General features: G+C 38.6%; 2 protein-coding genes across 5 annotated transcripts; both read right to left on the bottom strand.

Moving 5' to 3' along the window:
• Positions 1 to 40: 40 nt before the first annotated feature.
• troap (trophinin associated protein) lies at positions 41 to 5,662 on the bottom strand. 4 transcript variants are annotated; one of them, XM_079477999.1, is made up of 16 exons: positions 5,493 to 5,662; positions 5,214 to 5,291; positions 4,924 to 5,125; positions 4,244 to 4,751; positions 4,034 to 4,143; positions 3,533 to 3,584; positions 3,312 to 3,451; positions 3,160 to 3,214; positions 2,670 to 2,809; positions 2,530 to 2,587; positions 2,373 to 2,440; positions 2,177 to 2,272; positions 1,983 to 2,078; positions 1,593 to 1,884; positions 751 to 899; positions 41 to 668 (listed from the first exon to the last, which is right to left on the bottom strand). In XM_079477999.1, the coding sequence occupies exons 2-16, from the start codon at positions 5,270 to 5,272 to the stop codon at positions 597 to 599; spliced, it is 2,097 nt and encodes a 698-aa protein (XP_079334125.1). In that variant the 5' UTR covers positions 5,273 to 5,291; positions 5,493 to 5,662; the 3' UTR covers positions 41 to 596. The 4 variants fall into 4 exon arrangements, with proteins under 4 accessions (XP_079334125.1, XP_079334127.1, XP_079334124.1 ...); XM_079478001.1 differs by having other exon boundaries at positions 4,034 to 4,140; positions 5,493 to 5,640; XM_079477998.1 differs by having other exon boundaries at positions 5,214 to 5,294; positions 5,493 to 5,639.
• A 192-nt stretch (positions 5,663 to 5,854) lies between these two features.
• phf8 (PHD finger protein 8) lies at positions 5,855 to 14,565 on the bottom strand. Its single transcript, XM_079477422.1, has 22 exons — positions 14,247 to 14,565; positions 13,235 to 13,581; positions 13,031 to 13,116; positions 12,664 to 12,784; positions 12,368 to 12,528; positions 12,134 to 12,275; positions 11,863 to 12,049; positions 11,531 to 11,693; positions 11,265 to 11,352; positions 11,070 to 11,176; positions 10,890 to 10,981; positions 10,690 to 10,779; positions 10,308 to 10,607; positions 10,102 to 10,193; positions 9,856 to 10,022; positions 9,652 to 9,737; positions 9,447 to 9,565; positions 9,040 to 9,353; positions 8,678 to 8,773; positions 8,488 to 8,597; positions 7,959 to 8,340; positions 5,855 to 7,848 (listed from the first exon to the last, which is right to left on the bottom strand). Exons 2-22 carry the CDS (start codon positions 13,330 to 13,332, stop codon positions 7,760 to 7,762), a joined length of 3,090 nt encoding a protein of 1,029 aa, XP_079333548.1. The 5' UTR covers positions 13,333 to 13,581; positions 14,247 to 14,565; the 3' UTR covers positions 5,855 to 7,759.
• Positions 14,566 to 16,720: the final 2,155 nt, after the last annotated feature.

Raw genomic sequence — 16,720 nt, 5'->3', positions numbered from 1 at the left:
AAGTTAGAATAATTCAAAGTAAGAAAATAAAACATTTAGTCAGCATTGTATATACATGTATTATACACTTCAGTATGCACAAGTCACAAGCACATAATTTCCATGTTGAGCGTTTATGAAAAGTTCCATTGCGCTGAAGATGTTTACAAAGTCTTGCATCATTCGAACCCCTTACAGTGAATCTCATAGAAAATAATATTTGAAGAGTTTGGTTCCAAAATGAGAATACATTTTCCCACAAATTATGTTTTTTTCGTGTATTTCATTTAATATCAATCAAACTGCAGTTGGCTTGTTTTGATTTAAGCCATAACAACAACAAAAAATAAGGCTAATTTACAATAAAACATGATAACATATAGTAATTTATAACGAATTTCTCTCATTTTGCAACCAAACTTTCATTTATTCCAAGAAACAATTGTAGTGCTTGTCCAGTGCAATAAAAGCAGCCATGTGAATCAGCAGCCAATTGCTGTGTTTATTGCTTACATACACACAAAACAACATTTCACAAACAAAAAGTGCAACTAGTAATACGGTTTCAGGCAGACAGCCATAAATATGCATAGATTGACTGAAGAGGGGTAGTGCATTCAAGCCCTGACAGATGAACCAGAGGGTGGACTCAGTTGTATGGGAGAGGACAAGCCTATAGGTAAAAACCACTTCAGAAAGGAAAAAGAAAAAAGATTAAACATCCATTCAACTGGCTAGAAAGAACTCAGAAAATGAATCTAAATTACTCACAGTAGAATCATGAAACATAAGTGTGGTGGCTACAGGGTTTCCACAGCGAGGCTGTAATGGGCAGGACAGTAGGCATGAGGCATAGGTAGCACATTCGTCATCCAGAATCATCTCTTCCAGACGAGTGTGCCGTCGCCGTAGAGCAGACGCTGGGTGCAGTAAGGTCAAAGTTACAGAGAGACAAGAGAAAAGATTGAACTAGAAGGCTCTTAAAGTGACAGTTCACCCATCATTTCAAACATGTAAGACTTTCTCACTTCCGCAGAATACAATAGAAGATATTTTGAGGAAAATTGGTATCCGCGCTTGCCCCCATTCACTTCTATTGTATGGCCAAAAAACCAATGCAAGTGAATTGGGGCCAGTTAACATCATGCTGCGAAATATCTTCTCATGTGTTTGACTTTCTTTCTTCCTGAGAACAAAATGAGTAAATAATGACAGAATTTAAATTCTTTGGTGAACCGTCACTTTAAGGAGGGTTTAAAACAGCTTACAGGTGATGTGTACTTTCTACACCCACTGTTGCAAAAATAAATGAATATTAAATGGAAAATGTTTTTACACAAGACATTGCTATATTAAGCTTGTTGAGATGAGCTGGTTCAAACAAAGAGAGAAATGGTTTAATAGCACCATAGAGCCAGGGTGTTAACATTTTCCAGGAAGTCAAGCTACCAATGGCATCTATACTGTTGTTAGGTCGAAAGCATTTTAAAGGTTAAAAAAGGAAAACCAACCACACGAAGGAAACTTAACCAGAACATTTGATAGATGGGGTAATTTAAAAACTGAATTTATCACTTGAATTAAGACAAAGAAAGAAAACAAAAGATTACTACCTTTTAATTGACTTTGTGTGCAAGTGTTGATTTGTTTAGTCACATCTGAGCTGGAAGTAACCTGTGATCCATTGCTTTGGTTTGACTGGAGTGTAATATGGGATATAGAGCTTTTTTCTATCACAGCTGCCTCCGGAGGCCGGTCAGATCCACAGAGTCTTTGGCTTGATGAGAAAACAATAACTGAGCCTCTATGTGCTGCTTGTATGAAAGGTTGGCCTGTTTTCTTGCCTTCATCCTCATTGTGACGATGATTTGATTTTAAAATCTCTTTATTTGTTAGAGGTTCAATCTATATAAAGAGAAGTCATTAAATGATAGCTTGCTATATACATATGAAAAAACATTGAATATGTGTGAAACTATAAACTTAAAATAAGTCAAACCTACAGTTTGGTGGCTAGTTGATGTGGTCCGTAGTTGATGTGAAGTGACACCATTTTCATCTAGCTGGTCTGGGTCATCAAATAACCTTTGAACAACATCCTCCGGCCATACGATCAACATTCAGTGTTAAACTCAAGTTGACATAATTCAAACCAAGCACAAATTTGGAAGAGTTTTGCATCCTGGAGTAGGTTTACCTCTTGATGTATTAAGTGTTCAGTGCTGGGGTCTTGGGGTCTGAAACCAGGGGAGTCCCTAAATCGAGACATCTTCTGTACAGTAAGGATCTTCATCTGTAAATATACACACACAGTAAGATACAGCAAAGCACATCTTACCACCATGTTTCGGGCAACTTGTGAATACAGAATTTAACAAGACAAAATAAGTCACCATTGACTGTGGTTTGGTGTTTGCAACCCTCTGAGGTGTCCATGTCTTCACTGGTGTTCTGTTTGCAACTGCACCACAGCAGAGAAACACTTAATGCAGGATAATGGGATAAATCATGATGTCTATAAGAAAGCATGTATTGAAATACCAAACCCACAATAAGACGCTGTGTCTGTGGCTTCTGTTTTAGTCTTTTTAAGAGGAACTCGCTGGGCCTGTTGGAAATGAAATCACATGGTTCAGTACTTCAAAACATTAGCGCGTGGCTGGAATGTGAATTTCTTTAAGTTGACTCACAGAGTAAATGGACGTTCCCCTGCCAGTGGGACATGTTGAAACTCTGGGTGTTGCCCCAACAAGAGGCCCCAACTTCACACCTTCATTCAGTAGAATACTGCGCAGGGCCGAAGGGTCAGGGGAGAAGGCCACACTGCTTCCTGGGGGAAGACGTGTCATATATCGCATGATTAATCATATCTATTTTAAAGGATTAAAGAGACACATTAAAAAAACTAAATGATTTTTATGATATCATCATTCTGTACTTCAGCTTCTCATTAAACTCCATGATGTAAGGTAAACTAAATTGCTCTTTTGCTCAATACATCCCACCCTAACTTCCTGTTTTGGTGGAAATAACATCAATGCATTAAAACAAAGCATTAAAGCTGTGCATTTCAAGGTGTATGTTCAGAGAATGCTTGAGACAAAATACAATGTGAGTGATGAAAAATTGCACTATATTGTCTTGCTACAACAAAAAGGAAAAACTAATAATCTGTATTACCTGTAACTGCAGCAACATCATCCGTCTGAGGCTTCTTTACTGGAACTCTTTGCGCCTAAAGCAAACAATAACAACAATATTTTATGATTTATGTCTGTAAAACAAACCATTTATCAGTTAAGTATAAATGGACACTTATTGAGTGGACTCACAGAATACATAGATGTTGGTCTGCCTGTGGGACAGATTGATGTTCTGGGTGTTGCCCCAAAACGCTCCACTACTCTCATTGCATCATTCAGTAATATACTACGTAGTGCTGACGGGTCAGGTGAAAATGCCCCAGCATTGCCTTCAAATGTAAAGGAGACGTCTTTAAGAGCTTCACAAATTATTCAGTACAATAAGAAGATCAATAAAAAGATTAGTTAACCTGTGGTATTGACAACGTCACGTTGACTCTTCTTCACAGAAACCCTTTGAGGCTAAAAAAAGAAAGTTTATCATACTAGACTGAAGAGGAATTATGTATTATCATCATCAAGAGCAAACCTTAGCAAACAAGGCCTCATCACTTAAAGGGATTGTTCAACCGAAAAAAAATATTTCTTTATATTCTGACATAATTTGCTCACCCTCAGATTGTCCTAAACTTCATATATTTCTTTGTTCTACTGAACACAAAGGAAGATATTTGGAAGAATGTCAGTAACCAGCCAGATCTTGTCCCCCATTGACTCCCATAGTTTTTATTTTCCATACTATGGCAGTAAATGGGTGATGAGATCTGGATGGTTACTTACATTCTTCCAAATATCTTCCCTTGTGTTCAGCAGAACAAAGAAATGTATACAGTGTAGGACAATCTGAGGGCAAGCAAAACATAATTTTTAGGTAAGCTAACCCTTTAACCAAACAATTAGAAATGTCTAACCAGATTATTGGAGGATCCCGGTACAGAGGGGCAAGTAGACAAGCGTGGCATTACGCTTTGAGCTCCAACAGTATTTGATCCCTCACATGAGAGGACCTTGTGCATAGCTGCTAAAAAAAGAACAAAATGATCCTGCACGTACATAATCAATGACCAGTGACTATAATAAACAAAAATTAAATCGCCATTCACAAACCATGAGCACCTCACCTTTAGTGCCTGCATGGCTTTGTGTACCAGAAGCTGATTGAACAGTCTGGATGCAGTTTGTGTCCTTTGGTGCTTGGCCATCCATACCAACACCTACATTATTTTTGTGTGAATCTTTACAAAAATGACTCAAACCCGAGTCGTCGGACTGTACAAGAGTGATGCTACCCAGGCGAGAACTTAAATCAGTTTGACTGCAGCTTCTGGATTCATGCGAGACGGTGATAGTTGGGTGACCATCAGTAGAGTCTATTGATGTTGGTTTGGTTGATGTCTTATGTTCCATGTGACCTACAGTTCGAGGCACAGCTGATTGTGACTTGTTTGCTGATCTAAAGACACCCGATGATGTAGCTTTATGGCTTTTCTGTTTTGCTCCTGGTGTTAGGCGGGCAGAAGGTGTCAGGGGTGTTTTTCCACCAGCAACGTCGGTGTTTCTCTGTGTGCGTGATTTGGATAAATTGAAAGGAACTGGTTTGGTGCAGATCCTTTTCTTCTGGGCTTTACCCTGATGACAAAAGACATTTTCAATCATCCACGTGTAACACAAACCCAGGAACAGCTCAATGTATGTCAGGTTTTAAAAAAGACACGTTTTATTTGCAGCTTAGTGTCTTTTTTACTGGGGAATAGAAGTGACAGTTTGGTTTTTATGCAGCAAGATATAATGAAGGCCTTACCGTTAGTGGCCTCTGTTCCCATCTGTTCTGTTGTGAGAGGTCACTTCCAGATGATTTAGCGAGAACTGGAAGCCTGCTGACACCTTTCAATTTATTGACTCCCTTTCCAGCTTCAGCTGAGGACTTAGGGTCGAGATTCTCAGAGCCTCTTTTAGAAGAGGCTACAGCGGTAAGTTTATTTACCTCCTGTTGCTTTAAAATCCTAAAAGGGGAGATTTAGAACGTATTGAACTTTTCTTTAGAGCGTTTAAGACTCGCGGAAACACCGAATGTCTAAATTATCAACCTACCCTGTTTGGTTCTGAAGAGTTCTGTTTTGGGGTCGCAGAGGGTTAGAGGATGCCATCATCTCGAGGGGGCTTCAGTGTCTACTAAAAATAACAGGACGGGTATTATTGAAGTTCATAAAATCACCATAACGCAAAATGACTGACCAATCATTAATATCATAGCATTAAAACGAAATTCGTCAGCTTAATTATTCGAGCACACGGTGTGAGTCAAAGGTTATATTCTACGTACATCCATAGCCAGAGTAGTTATTGATAGATTTGATAAGCCATACGTACCAGCACTGGATGTTAAGCCGAAATGTGTAGCTCGTTTTGCCACTGTTTAGCAGCCCACCGCAAATAATCGAAAAAGACGTGTTGACTTCCGGAGTAGTTTGTAAAAAGCGCGCAATTTCATTGGCTGACTCAGACGTTGCATCAGCCAACCGGTGGCCGATATTGACGCTACTATAGCAACAGAGATGCGGCTTTAAATCACGTGACGTGTTTCGTTTATTAATTTCAACGTTTGGCGCACAATGGAAGAGCTGGAAAATTACTATCGAGCCTTTTGTCACAAGCCACAGACGATGAGATTACAGACAACACGACACTTGTAGACAGAAGCTTATAATGCCAAAAAAGCAAACAACGTCGGTACAGGTTTTAAAAATATCTTTTAATAGAGGTCATTTGGAAAAACTGCTCGAGCGTTTTCAAAAATCAAAGGTGGTGATAATAGCAAAAGACAAGATCCAATTATATACATATTGATTGGGTTCAAATTGAATTTGTTTATACGTGGTCCTGAATGTATACTCATCACACTGCTGTTGATCATTTTGTAACTGTTCTATCAAAATTATATTAGATACAAAACAAACCCTGAGAGGAACTGTGTGGTTAACATTATTGTTCAAAAGAAACAGACAAGAAAAGGATGACTCCTAAAATGCACACAATTGACAAAGTGAATAACTTAAATGTATGTTTTAATCGGAACATCAAAGTCGGTCCTTGTATATTTTGAGGTTTTTGAATATTTTACATAATTCCCGTTTCTTTTACTTGCATCTTATTTTTGAACAACAGAGACCCAGTAGCCATTATTTCACATTACCAGAAACCAGTATCAAAAATGCAAATAGATGCACAATTTAAATAGGAGAGATTGCTATGTACCAAAGGCACACATCTATCATATGTATAGTTACACAAATCATGAATGATGACAAGCAATATACACATAAACCTCAAAATATTCCAGAAATATCCTTGACAATTTTAGAATAATCTTTAAAAAATAATAAAGGTACCTTTAAGGGGATATTTTAACAACAGTCTTTTTCCCTGTGATCAAAACAAATATCTAAATGGGATTCTAGTCACATTTGGATGGCATAACATCAGTTGGGCAGTGACATTTTTCAGAAGAAGAATAGTTACAGTTAAATATTTACACCGGCCCACATATTTAAAGATGACCGATATTTTTGGTGCCTTTTATAAACAAAGGTCAAAGAAAATGACTAAAAATAGTGTTGCCATGACATAATAAAAATCACAAGAAAATGTATATTTAACCTGCCAATGGAGTATTAAAAAGTATATTAACATTACAATTATTATTACCAAGTGGGGGGGGGATTAACAAAAAATTGACACACAATAAAATACATTAACTTTATCACATTGCTATTATCATAAGCATCAATGAAAAAACAGCTTAATTACTCTATACAAATAAAACAAACTAAACTCTTATGCTAGTTTTTTACAAGGTGTGTCAAGAAAGACTTCATTGCAATAAAATCTTTCAAATAAAAAACAAACATTAAATCTGTACACGGAAACCTCAGAATTCGCCTTCCGACCCAAACTGTTTATGTGTCCTTTTCATTTACTAAAATGTTCACAACCACCAAACCCAGCAGTCTGCTGTCTAACTTGGACATATATGGAAAGGCAAAAAAGAAATGCTGGCCAAACAGTGGCAGGACATTGTACAGCCCATGCTATAATGGAACACAAACAAAACCTAAAATATATACACATCTAAATACAATATTGTTAATAAAAATGTGTTAGTACACTAAAGTAAAACATTCTTCAACAAGCAAAAGACTTGACTACAGGACTTAATCTACAGAAATGACAGTCAATGGTGTATCAAATAGCCTTCTAGTATAAAATATGATATTAGCACATACTACACAAAGAAAGTAAACAAATAATATTGATGGCTTCAGGAGGTTAGACAAATAGCCATGAGAAAGTTGTGACATTTTTAAGCTGATGAATGTACTGAAGAATCTTATCTTCTCATCCATGACAGTTCAAACAACCATCAACATGCTCTACAAAATTCATGAACTTCAATATTTCCCTTCACAAATGTTCTCACTGCAAAAGCTCCCATTTGTGTCACTGAATAGACCAGGCAAGCGGAACACTAACCAGAAAACAGTCACATATTTTAACACCAAACCAGTCAGTTTCACTTCTTTTTCATCCTTATTTGTTCACTCCATCTCTATTGTTCCCTACAGTGTCCATGTTATCTCTTACAGGAGAAGCTTGCCGTTTCTATGGATTTTCAGAATCTTTCCCAGTCTCTGTTTAGCTGTTGCAAGTCCTTTCTTTGGACGTTTTGCTGCAAATTAAAAAAAAAAAAAATCTGATGTTTATTAGTTTCCAAACAGGGTAGATGTGACATCTCAACCAAAATTAAGTGACTTGTTTAACGTGTCTGATTCGGTTTACCTTGACATGATCCTCCCGATGTTGGAGAACCCATCCCCCCAGGTGAGAGAGCTGAGGGAGAGTGGCTGCTACTGTTTTGAGGAGAGAGTGAGGATCGTCTTGAGGTCAAGAACACACCAGGTGCCATGGCTCCAGTTCCTCTCGGCCCCCCTGGGCTGAACGGGCCTGGTCCTGCTGTGTACTCATGATCCAGCAGGCTGGCAGAATACACCTCCACTCTTCGCTCCTCCACGATGCAGTCCACTGGAGGCTCAGAAGGCAAAGGAGGAGACACAGGTGCGGAGTCGGACTGATGCTGGAGCTGGGCAACACTAGAATGTACTTTCTCCTGAGAGACCTTCTTCTTTGTGTATTTGCGTTTGGTTATGGTTTTCTGTTGTTCCTAGATTTGAAGAAAATTAAACATGTTAGGCTGTCCAAAAATAATTGACCATGCATATCAACATTACCAAAAAAGTACCATGGAATTATACATAATATTTATAATAATTTTATGTCCATGTAGAACTCCACATCAGCACAAACTCACCTGTTGTGCCAGTTTGGCGGCAGCAGCTGCAAGCCCGGTTTCCACAGATGCCACCCTGGCACCCTCTCTCACTGGTCTCTCCTGTTTGGGCAGTGTTGGGGTCACACGGGCTGAGGATGTGTAAAGAAATTGTTTATAATAAATCCACAAGGTAAAAAATACAAATAAATTGCGGTATTAATGTGGTTACCTTTAGGACTCCAAGGGGTATCATCCCAGTTTCGCTTTCTCTTCATTTTTGACTTGTTTATGTGGTCCTCTTCATCTGATTCTAGTGATGGATACACTAAAGAGAGACAAAGGGTGGAATTTCATTATAAATACTCAATGAAAATATTTTTTTTACTAAAGCATGTAAATTCCATGTAAAATTCATTAAATATATTAAATTTATTTCACATTAAAAGGTTAAAATTATAATACATCAAGTTTTCAAAAACATTTTACTTTTCGAAAGCAATGATTAAGTTTGCTATTCTGTCATACAGAGATATTGATCTTCCATGTATTTTAGCACCCTTCGTATTGATTATGAAAAATCTTTGAGCCCACCATAATCTGAGTCTTTAAAGCATGTCCCCAGCGTCTCCTGTTCATCTAGGCTCTCTTCATCACTCAGGTGCCGTGCCGGCCGTTTAATCGGCCGTTTGCCTGGCCTCTGAATGATCTTCTCAGCCTTCTTGACTCCACCACTGACCCATCCCGCTCTGCTTCTTTTCTCCTTCATGAGCCCCAGCATCTCTCCCCCTCCAGAGACAGACAGAGGAGAGGATGAGGAGGAAGAGGATGAGGAAGATGGAGGGTTGGCCATGGAAAGCATACCCTGGATGGCATCTCTGGTGCTGGGGGAGGCTGGTGCTTCCTCGCTTTGTAACAAAAACAAAAAACATGTGATTAAAAATGCAAAGATCTAAAACACTTTCATAATACTTGTATCACTTATATTGAGTGTAATGTACCTCAGTGCAGAATCCAGACCCGCCACCTGTTTGCTTGCCTTGAGTAAATCCAAAATGCCGCCTGCTCCCCCTTTCACACCCTGAACTGTGAGCATCTCTTCATCCGTGGTGTAATCCTCCTATTTAACAACAACCAGATTTTAAACCAGTGATATCCAAACACTCTGAGGTAATCATAAAGCCCACCCAGGAAAGACATGCGTACCTCAATATCAAAATCCACTTCTCCAGGCTCACGGATCCTGTGGGGGTCGCTGCATGGTTTGGCCCGAGGAAGTTTCCTTGGTAGACCTTAATAAGATCAGTGGATAAACAAAAGTATTAGTATATTCCTGTGTATTCTATTGCGAACTATCAGATAGTTACATTTGATTGGCCGTATTATACATAAATGGAGGCAAGGTTTTACCAGCTAGTTTCTTTTTGCTTGGTAGAGATGGTTTACGGCGAGGTGGAGGGGTTTCATCAATCTGAAGCTCATCTTCTGAATCAAAGTCGGACAAGGTACTCATGTGAGGCTGGAACTGCTGTAGTGAACTCCCTGCTCCATTTGCACTGCCAGCACGACCTTTCTTCCTAAGAGAGCAAGAGAAGAGATGAATGAGGATGTAGAATCCTCATGCAGTGAAATGGGTTAAAAAGTTAACAGCCCTACCCTTGAATCTTTCCATTAGCCAGCACGAGCTTGAGCTTGCTTTTGTTGATTTTCTCCTCAAACTCATCTAGACAGTCGTCAGGCAGCTCAACCTGAAAAAAAGTTTTTATTCTTAACAAAGATTATATTTTGGTAAACCATAACACTAGCTGCTTTGCAAAATAATACAAAAATGATTTTAAGGATATTTAAATATAAAACTTTACCTTGCTCTTTTTAACTTTGCACCCTGGCTGGAATTTCTTGAGCGTGTGTTTAGTATGAATCTCCAGCAGATCCAGCTCTCCAGCTTCTGTCTTTATGCCTTTCTGGCTCTTTTTCTTTGCTCCTAAAGGGCCTAAGTCCCCTCCTCCAAACCCATCCTTCGTCTTTGGGCCTCTCTTTTTACCCGGGGGTCTGCCAGAAGTGAGGGAAGTGTTTATAGGAGCTTTGAGGAGAGGAGATGGAAGACCCTGCGAGCCACCAAAGGGTGTCCCGCTCCTGCCAATGTTCTGCTGGAAGATATCCTGCACAATAAACATGGTAAACAAATTAGTAAAAAAAAGTATGAATTTAATTTATAAAAATCTAAGCCTGAGCTACTCTCACCTCAACCAGACGTATCTCTTTAGCCAGGTCCTTTACCAGCTGCTGGGTCTTTATGGTCTCTGGAATCTCGTGTTCATGATCAGCCAGGGACTGAATATCCCAAAACCAACCAAAATAATTATAATGAATAGTTTAAAATGGTAACAATAGTATGTTAAGACAGTTGAGACCGAGTTTTTAATGCAAACTATTTTCCTTACCTCCTTCCGTGTCCAGATACGGAAAGCATTGTTGAGAGCTTTGGCTCCATGGACCAAGTAAGTGGCAGGATGCCGTCGATTCTCTCTCAAACCTTAAGTTCATTGAATGTGAACAATAAAAGAAAAAAATTTGCACTACAGCTTAAAAAACATGTCTTGCTTTTTGAAGAGAAGACTCACCTCTGAATGTGTCCAGCAGATGCTTTCCAACATACCAACACACAGTCTCAAAATTTGGAAAACTGAACAAGTCTGCTGTGCTCAGACGCTTCTCTATTTCATACGCACTGATAGAAAAACAGTCAAATTTATTTCAACTTCAGTCCAATAATAGACCATATACATTTGGGAAATTAATAGGAATTTTCGTCTCACCGTAGCTGCATGTCAATGTTGAGGCTGTGAAGAAAATTTCCCCCAAATGCCAAACAGTCGACAGGGGTCAGGACAGCATGAATCCAGCCTGATAAAAATAAATTAGGGGTTAAAGAATAAAGAAATGTCAACATATATTCTCTTAAGCAATCTTTGCCATGCAATTGTGTATTTTAACTGGGTATTACCATAAATTGTATTTGATTAAAAGTATTTCTGCACTATTAAAAAAAACAAAAGGCTATTTGTGATGTGACGAAAAGCACCTGTTGGGATGAAGAGGGTGTTTCCTTGCTTAAGTGAACATTTGTAGCACATGTCTACCTGGTCCCCGAAAAACAACTCATTCTGATTGGAGGATGAACTCCAGCGCTCAAAAAGGGCCAGATTAGCAGCGGTGGGACGAATGAGGTAAAAAATCTTTTCACCCTGAAAAGTATACAACAAAATATATAATATCAAACAAAAGAAATTCCAAGCATTACACTTTCTTCAGTAAGTACACTGTTACGCCTCTCTTACACATACAGAAACATTTGATATTCACTAATAAGGTATTGCACATGAATTATAGAAAATTAATTAACTATTTGTTTACCTTGAGTACGTGGTACCACACAGAGGTTCCTCCAAAGTCGATGTGGAAGTCTGTGTAACTGTCCTTCACCCCCATCAGGCAATATTTCTGCACATTAGGCCTCTCAAACACAGATTCCTCAGGCCAGAGGTTTTCCACCCATGACAGCTTCCTCACAATCTTTGGTGTCTCCACTAGATTTGACAATCTAGGGCGGGCAAAAATAAATTTTCTGGCTTACAACTGGACTTTCAAGAAGTGTAATGATATAAACATCTGATGAAACAACTACCTGGTGTCTGAGAACTCCAGACTGATCACATTGAGCACTCGGTCTCTGTTTGGGCTGTTATAGTACTCGACAAACCCTCCCAGTTTCATCTTCAGGTCTGCTTGGCGGTTGACATCAATAACGTCAATTTCCTTGTCAGAACCTATGATGCGACATATACTAAAATTTCAGTTACGTTCCAAAAAAATTAACATGCAGCAGAATATGTAGAAAAGAATGACTCAGTGTCTTTACCGATATAATGCTCTACATCTGTTACAGAGAAAGACAGTGGGGGCAGATTCATTCCCAAGCCATCTCTCCTGAGAACCATGACTGGGACACTGAAGGAACGCTCCTCTAGAAATTCGACTGTTAGCTGGGGTCCCGTCGGCTTCAGTAGGATTTCATCAGCGCTTCAATATAAACAATCAATATGTCGTATTAATTATATTTCACACAGAGTAAGCTTTAAAGTGTAAATTAAGACACCTAGTGGAATTTTTACATGCCAATGTGACTCAGTAAGCCAAACCACTCGAATACCTTACCTGGGAAAAGTACGACTGCGTAACTCCCTGACAAACTGAGCGCTGCCCGTCTTAACAGGACGCCCTGATTCTCTCGCTCCTCCACTATCAGAGTGTTTCAAAGCTCCTCGTCGTTTACGCACTGAAAGGAAAACACTTTCAGACAAGCTTGAGCTGACCTTCACAGGTTTGGTGCAGGCAGAGCTGCTCCATTTATAGTGGTGCAGATGTCTATACTTATTATGCAATTGACTATTGAGTATTAATACAGGCTTTGTTTACATTCAATAAAATCTTTGCTAAAAAGAAAATTAACATTGTTTGCACCAACGCCATCTCATAAACAACCGTGGTGTATTGAAAAAAGAACACCATACATGGTACTTACTAACAGAAGGTCCATGTGTCACCTGGCAGTTAGGACAGTGATACAGATCAATTTCTGCTGCTTTTTCCTCTTCCACACCAACACAACTAAATGAAAAATACCATGAAGAATTAATTTACATTCATTTATATTAATAAACCGTTTTGAATAAATAAAAAAATGAATGAACTACTTGTATTGTACTTACAAAACTCCCAAACTCACCTGCCATGAAACCAGTCCTGACAAACATCACACTCGATCATGAATCGAGTGACATCGTAAGGAAGCCGACACAAGCAGTAAACAGGAACAGATGCCATTCTAAAGTCTCCAACTAATAGTCAATGTAAAGTCTTATAATGTGGTATTTCTTCTTTTAAAGACACGGGTTACTTAGTCGCCTCCGTGGAGTCAAAATCAGTTTATCTTCAGATGTCTTGAAGATGAAATGTAGCTGCAGGTGAAGTATACTGGCAGTGGAAACCGCTCTTGGTCAACCGGTGACAGCGCTTTGCTACTATGACCACCGCAGTCAAATAGGACACTAGGTGCATACCACGACAGGGCACCTGTGTAGACAGTAATGGAGATATTGGTGATAAACATTAAGACAAATACCTAACGAGTGAAGACGCGAGATCAATATTGAGTGATAAACATGATACGTTCGCGTTTTAATAAAACATGTTTCTAGTCTGTGCTTATAGTCATTACGATAGTTTAAAACACATTCGTGCATTAGATTTTTATTACTGCACATTTATTAAGTCAAGTTATTAACTACCAATTACGTTATAACGTAAAGGCTAACCATTCATGTTTGTAGAGCTCGTTGTATCACAAAGTATAGATAATATCCATCCCAAACGCTTTAAACTGGAACGATGGGAGACTAACTGAAAGCTACTGTTCGTCAGGTATTTGATCGTAAAGCAAGATTTATTTCATTGTGCCTGTGGTATGTAATAGCTGTAAACATTTCGTTAGAACACAACAGCTGGCAGCTAGCATGTATGCTAATAACAAAGCATGTCGGTCAACGTCCACAACTACGTGAATTTTCCTAATCTCTGTGTTTACTAAATAAAAACGATACGTCACTGGACAAACTAACAAATCTGAACATAAACATGTCTAATATATGTAATATAAAGATTCATAGTATGCAACCCATTGCAAAACACAAAGACTTGTTGCAGCGCGCGCAATGTCGAGAAGCGCTGTTGGGTCTTACCGGGTGTCGAATGCTGTGATTGTCCCGTGGGCCGAGGGCAACATGCCGGATCAAATGTTTGGGAAAATCCGAAGGCTGTGCGGCCTTGTTTCAAGACAACAAAATCCTTTATAATGCCTTATACTTCTGATGTTCTTGCGTGTTTGACCGGGTGGAGTGAGTGAAAAAATGGTACAAGTTGTCAAAAAAACACAATCCACAACCGAGAAACAAATTTTGTATGAAATTCATAACGTTTCGATCTCCAGTCCTATAAATCCATCCCAATCCGTCCGTGCAGCGACCACTGTCTGCTGGGGAGGGAACAATAAAGTCGCATGTTGGTCTGTATGGCAGTGCAGTTTAGACCCATTCAGTACAACACAGTTTATTTATTATTACATTACAGTGTTTTAAATATAATAAAATGTAAGATAATATATTAATTAGATTAAAATATCATATAATAAAAACACAATTCTTGTTTTTAACTAAAAAACAAATTTTTACGAGTTTGTTTCTCTTAAATGAAATTACTTGATAAACTTTTAGCTATATTTAGAATTATCAGCACTATTACCATTGTAAAAGTGTATCCTATATTCTTGCATAACCGACCAGGCTAATACAAAACTTTAGTAGCCTTTTTCATTAAAGCTCTCATCCTGTCTACTGTAAAGCAAACATTAATAGTTATATTCTGTCAAACATACTGAAAAAAATATGATTATACGTAATATATTTCTTAGATGAATAAATAAAAGCAAATAGTAAATCTTTAAAATCTAATGAAAGTTAAATTAATAATTCACACAAAAAATGAAAATTGTTTTCCTATTGAATTCTTATGTAATTCCAGGCCTATAACTTTCTGCACACTCTTCTGCTCAACACAAAAGAAGATATTTTGAGGAACGTTGGTACCAAACAACATTGGATCCCATTGACGTCCACAATAAGGAGACAAAACCACTGAGACATTTCTCTCTTTCTTGTGTCACACAAGTCTTTTGGGGTGAACTATCTAAACACCTCAGTCTGTTGACCAGCAGATGGAGACATCAACTAAATGATCATATGTGTTGTTAAAAGTCAATCTCCACCACATTTGAGTTGGTTTGTCAGTTCATACTAGTTCATTCTTAACGATTCAAACTTTTTATTTATTTATTTTTGTCTCCCTAAGTGTAAGGTTTTGTTTGCATTTATTTAAATACGATTTTGTTTGCATTTATTTAAATAAATTATGAGGATGAACATGATATCTTAAGGGGCGCAGGATAATGCAAAATAGCAAATAGGTTAAAAAATGGGCACCATAGGTAAAATAATCTCGATCACCAAATTATCTAGATAAAACATTCCCCTCATTGTCTATGGTGGTTACAGCATTTGCTGTGTTCAACTGTGTGTAGTTCTCTTGAACTTGTTAATGCCGGGCATTAAATAATTGTATTGGTTTCAGCTACAGCCCAGTGATTTTTAAAGTGGAACTAGTCTCATTATGACTGTCTGCTTAACACTAAATTGTGGCCCCCACACTCACCAAATAATCTAAAGCGCTTCATTCCAGCTGTAAGCCATCCAGCTCCTGAGTTCTGCCTCTCAGCCTCCGTGCTGGTGGTCATGGCCTGGATGTGGGGTGGGCTGGCTTCAGCATTTGCATCTCCCATCACACATTGATGAATTGATTGCTGCATTGCTGCCAGTGAGTCTGTGCCCTGGGCGAGGGCGCCCCGGTTACGGGAGGGAATCCCAGCTATGGCACCCGCCATGGTGCCGCTATTATGATTGGCCTGCAGGGGACCATTGGGGCTGACGACCCAGGGAGCAGCCCTGACCCACATACTGCTGTCACACCCCTGGAGACACACACTGTGAGGGCAAGCAGGGAGGTGTGTGGGATTGGCCAAAGAACAAGGGGGTGAGGTACTGGGCATCTCGCTAAACAAACAGACCTGTCTTCTTATTTCTAGACTTTTCAGAGCGCACTATGAAAGTTAAAACCACACAACTGTGATGTAAAATAACCTTCTGTTTGTTTGTTTGTAGTCGCATACTTTAACATTTACAACATTCTGTGGTGTCTTGTAATATTATCAACAGGCAAAAGCTAATTTTATAATTGCACACTAAACCATTGAATGACAGAAGAAACCCCTTACCCCAGACTCATGTAAACTGAATTCTGAAAAAAATGAACCCAGAATGGAAGCAATTATAGAAGACGAACTTCCTATGGGATTTATATTGTTAGGCATGTGGGTTTTGGTTTTGGGGGTATTTCAGCTGTTTTTTAGTTGAGCTTTTTCACCCAGGCTGTAAGTTAAACTCAGAGAGACCATCACCTGTTATATTTACACTTTCAAATTTGTTTTAATCCAAAGTAAAACCTATTTTGGAAATAGCCTAGAAATGTCCTAAGCATTTTTTTTTATTAAAAATGTATAAATACTAGACACGTGAACAAAAAAAGGATAACAGATCTTTTCATT

This window comes from Barbatula barbatula (assembly GCF_947034865.1).
Source record: "Barbatula barbatula genome assembly, chromosome: 17".
In the NCBI taxonomy this organism is placed as follows: Eukaryota; Metazoa; Chordata; class Actinopteri; order Cypriniformes; family Nemacheilidae; genus Barbatula; species Barbatula barbatula.
Note: the sequence above shows the minus strand (reverse complement) of the source record. Positions and strands in the feature narration are given on the sequence as shown.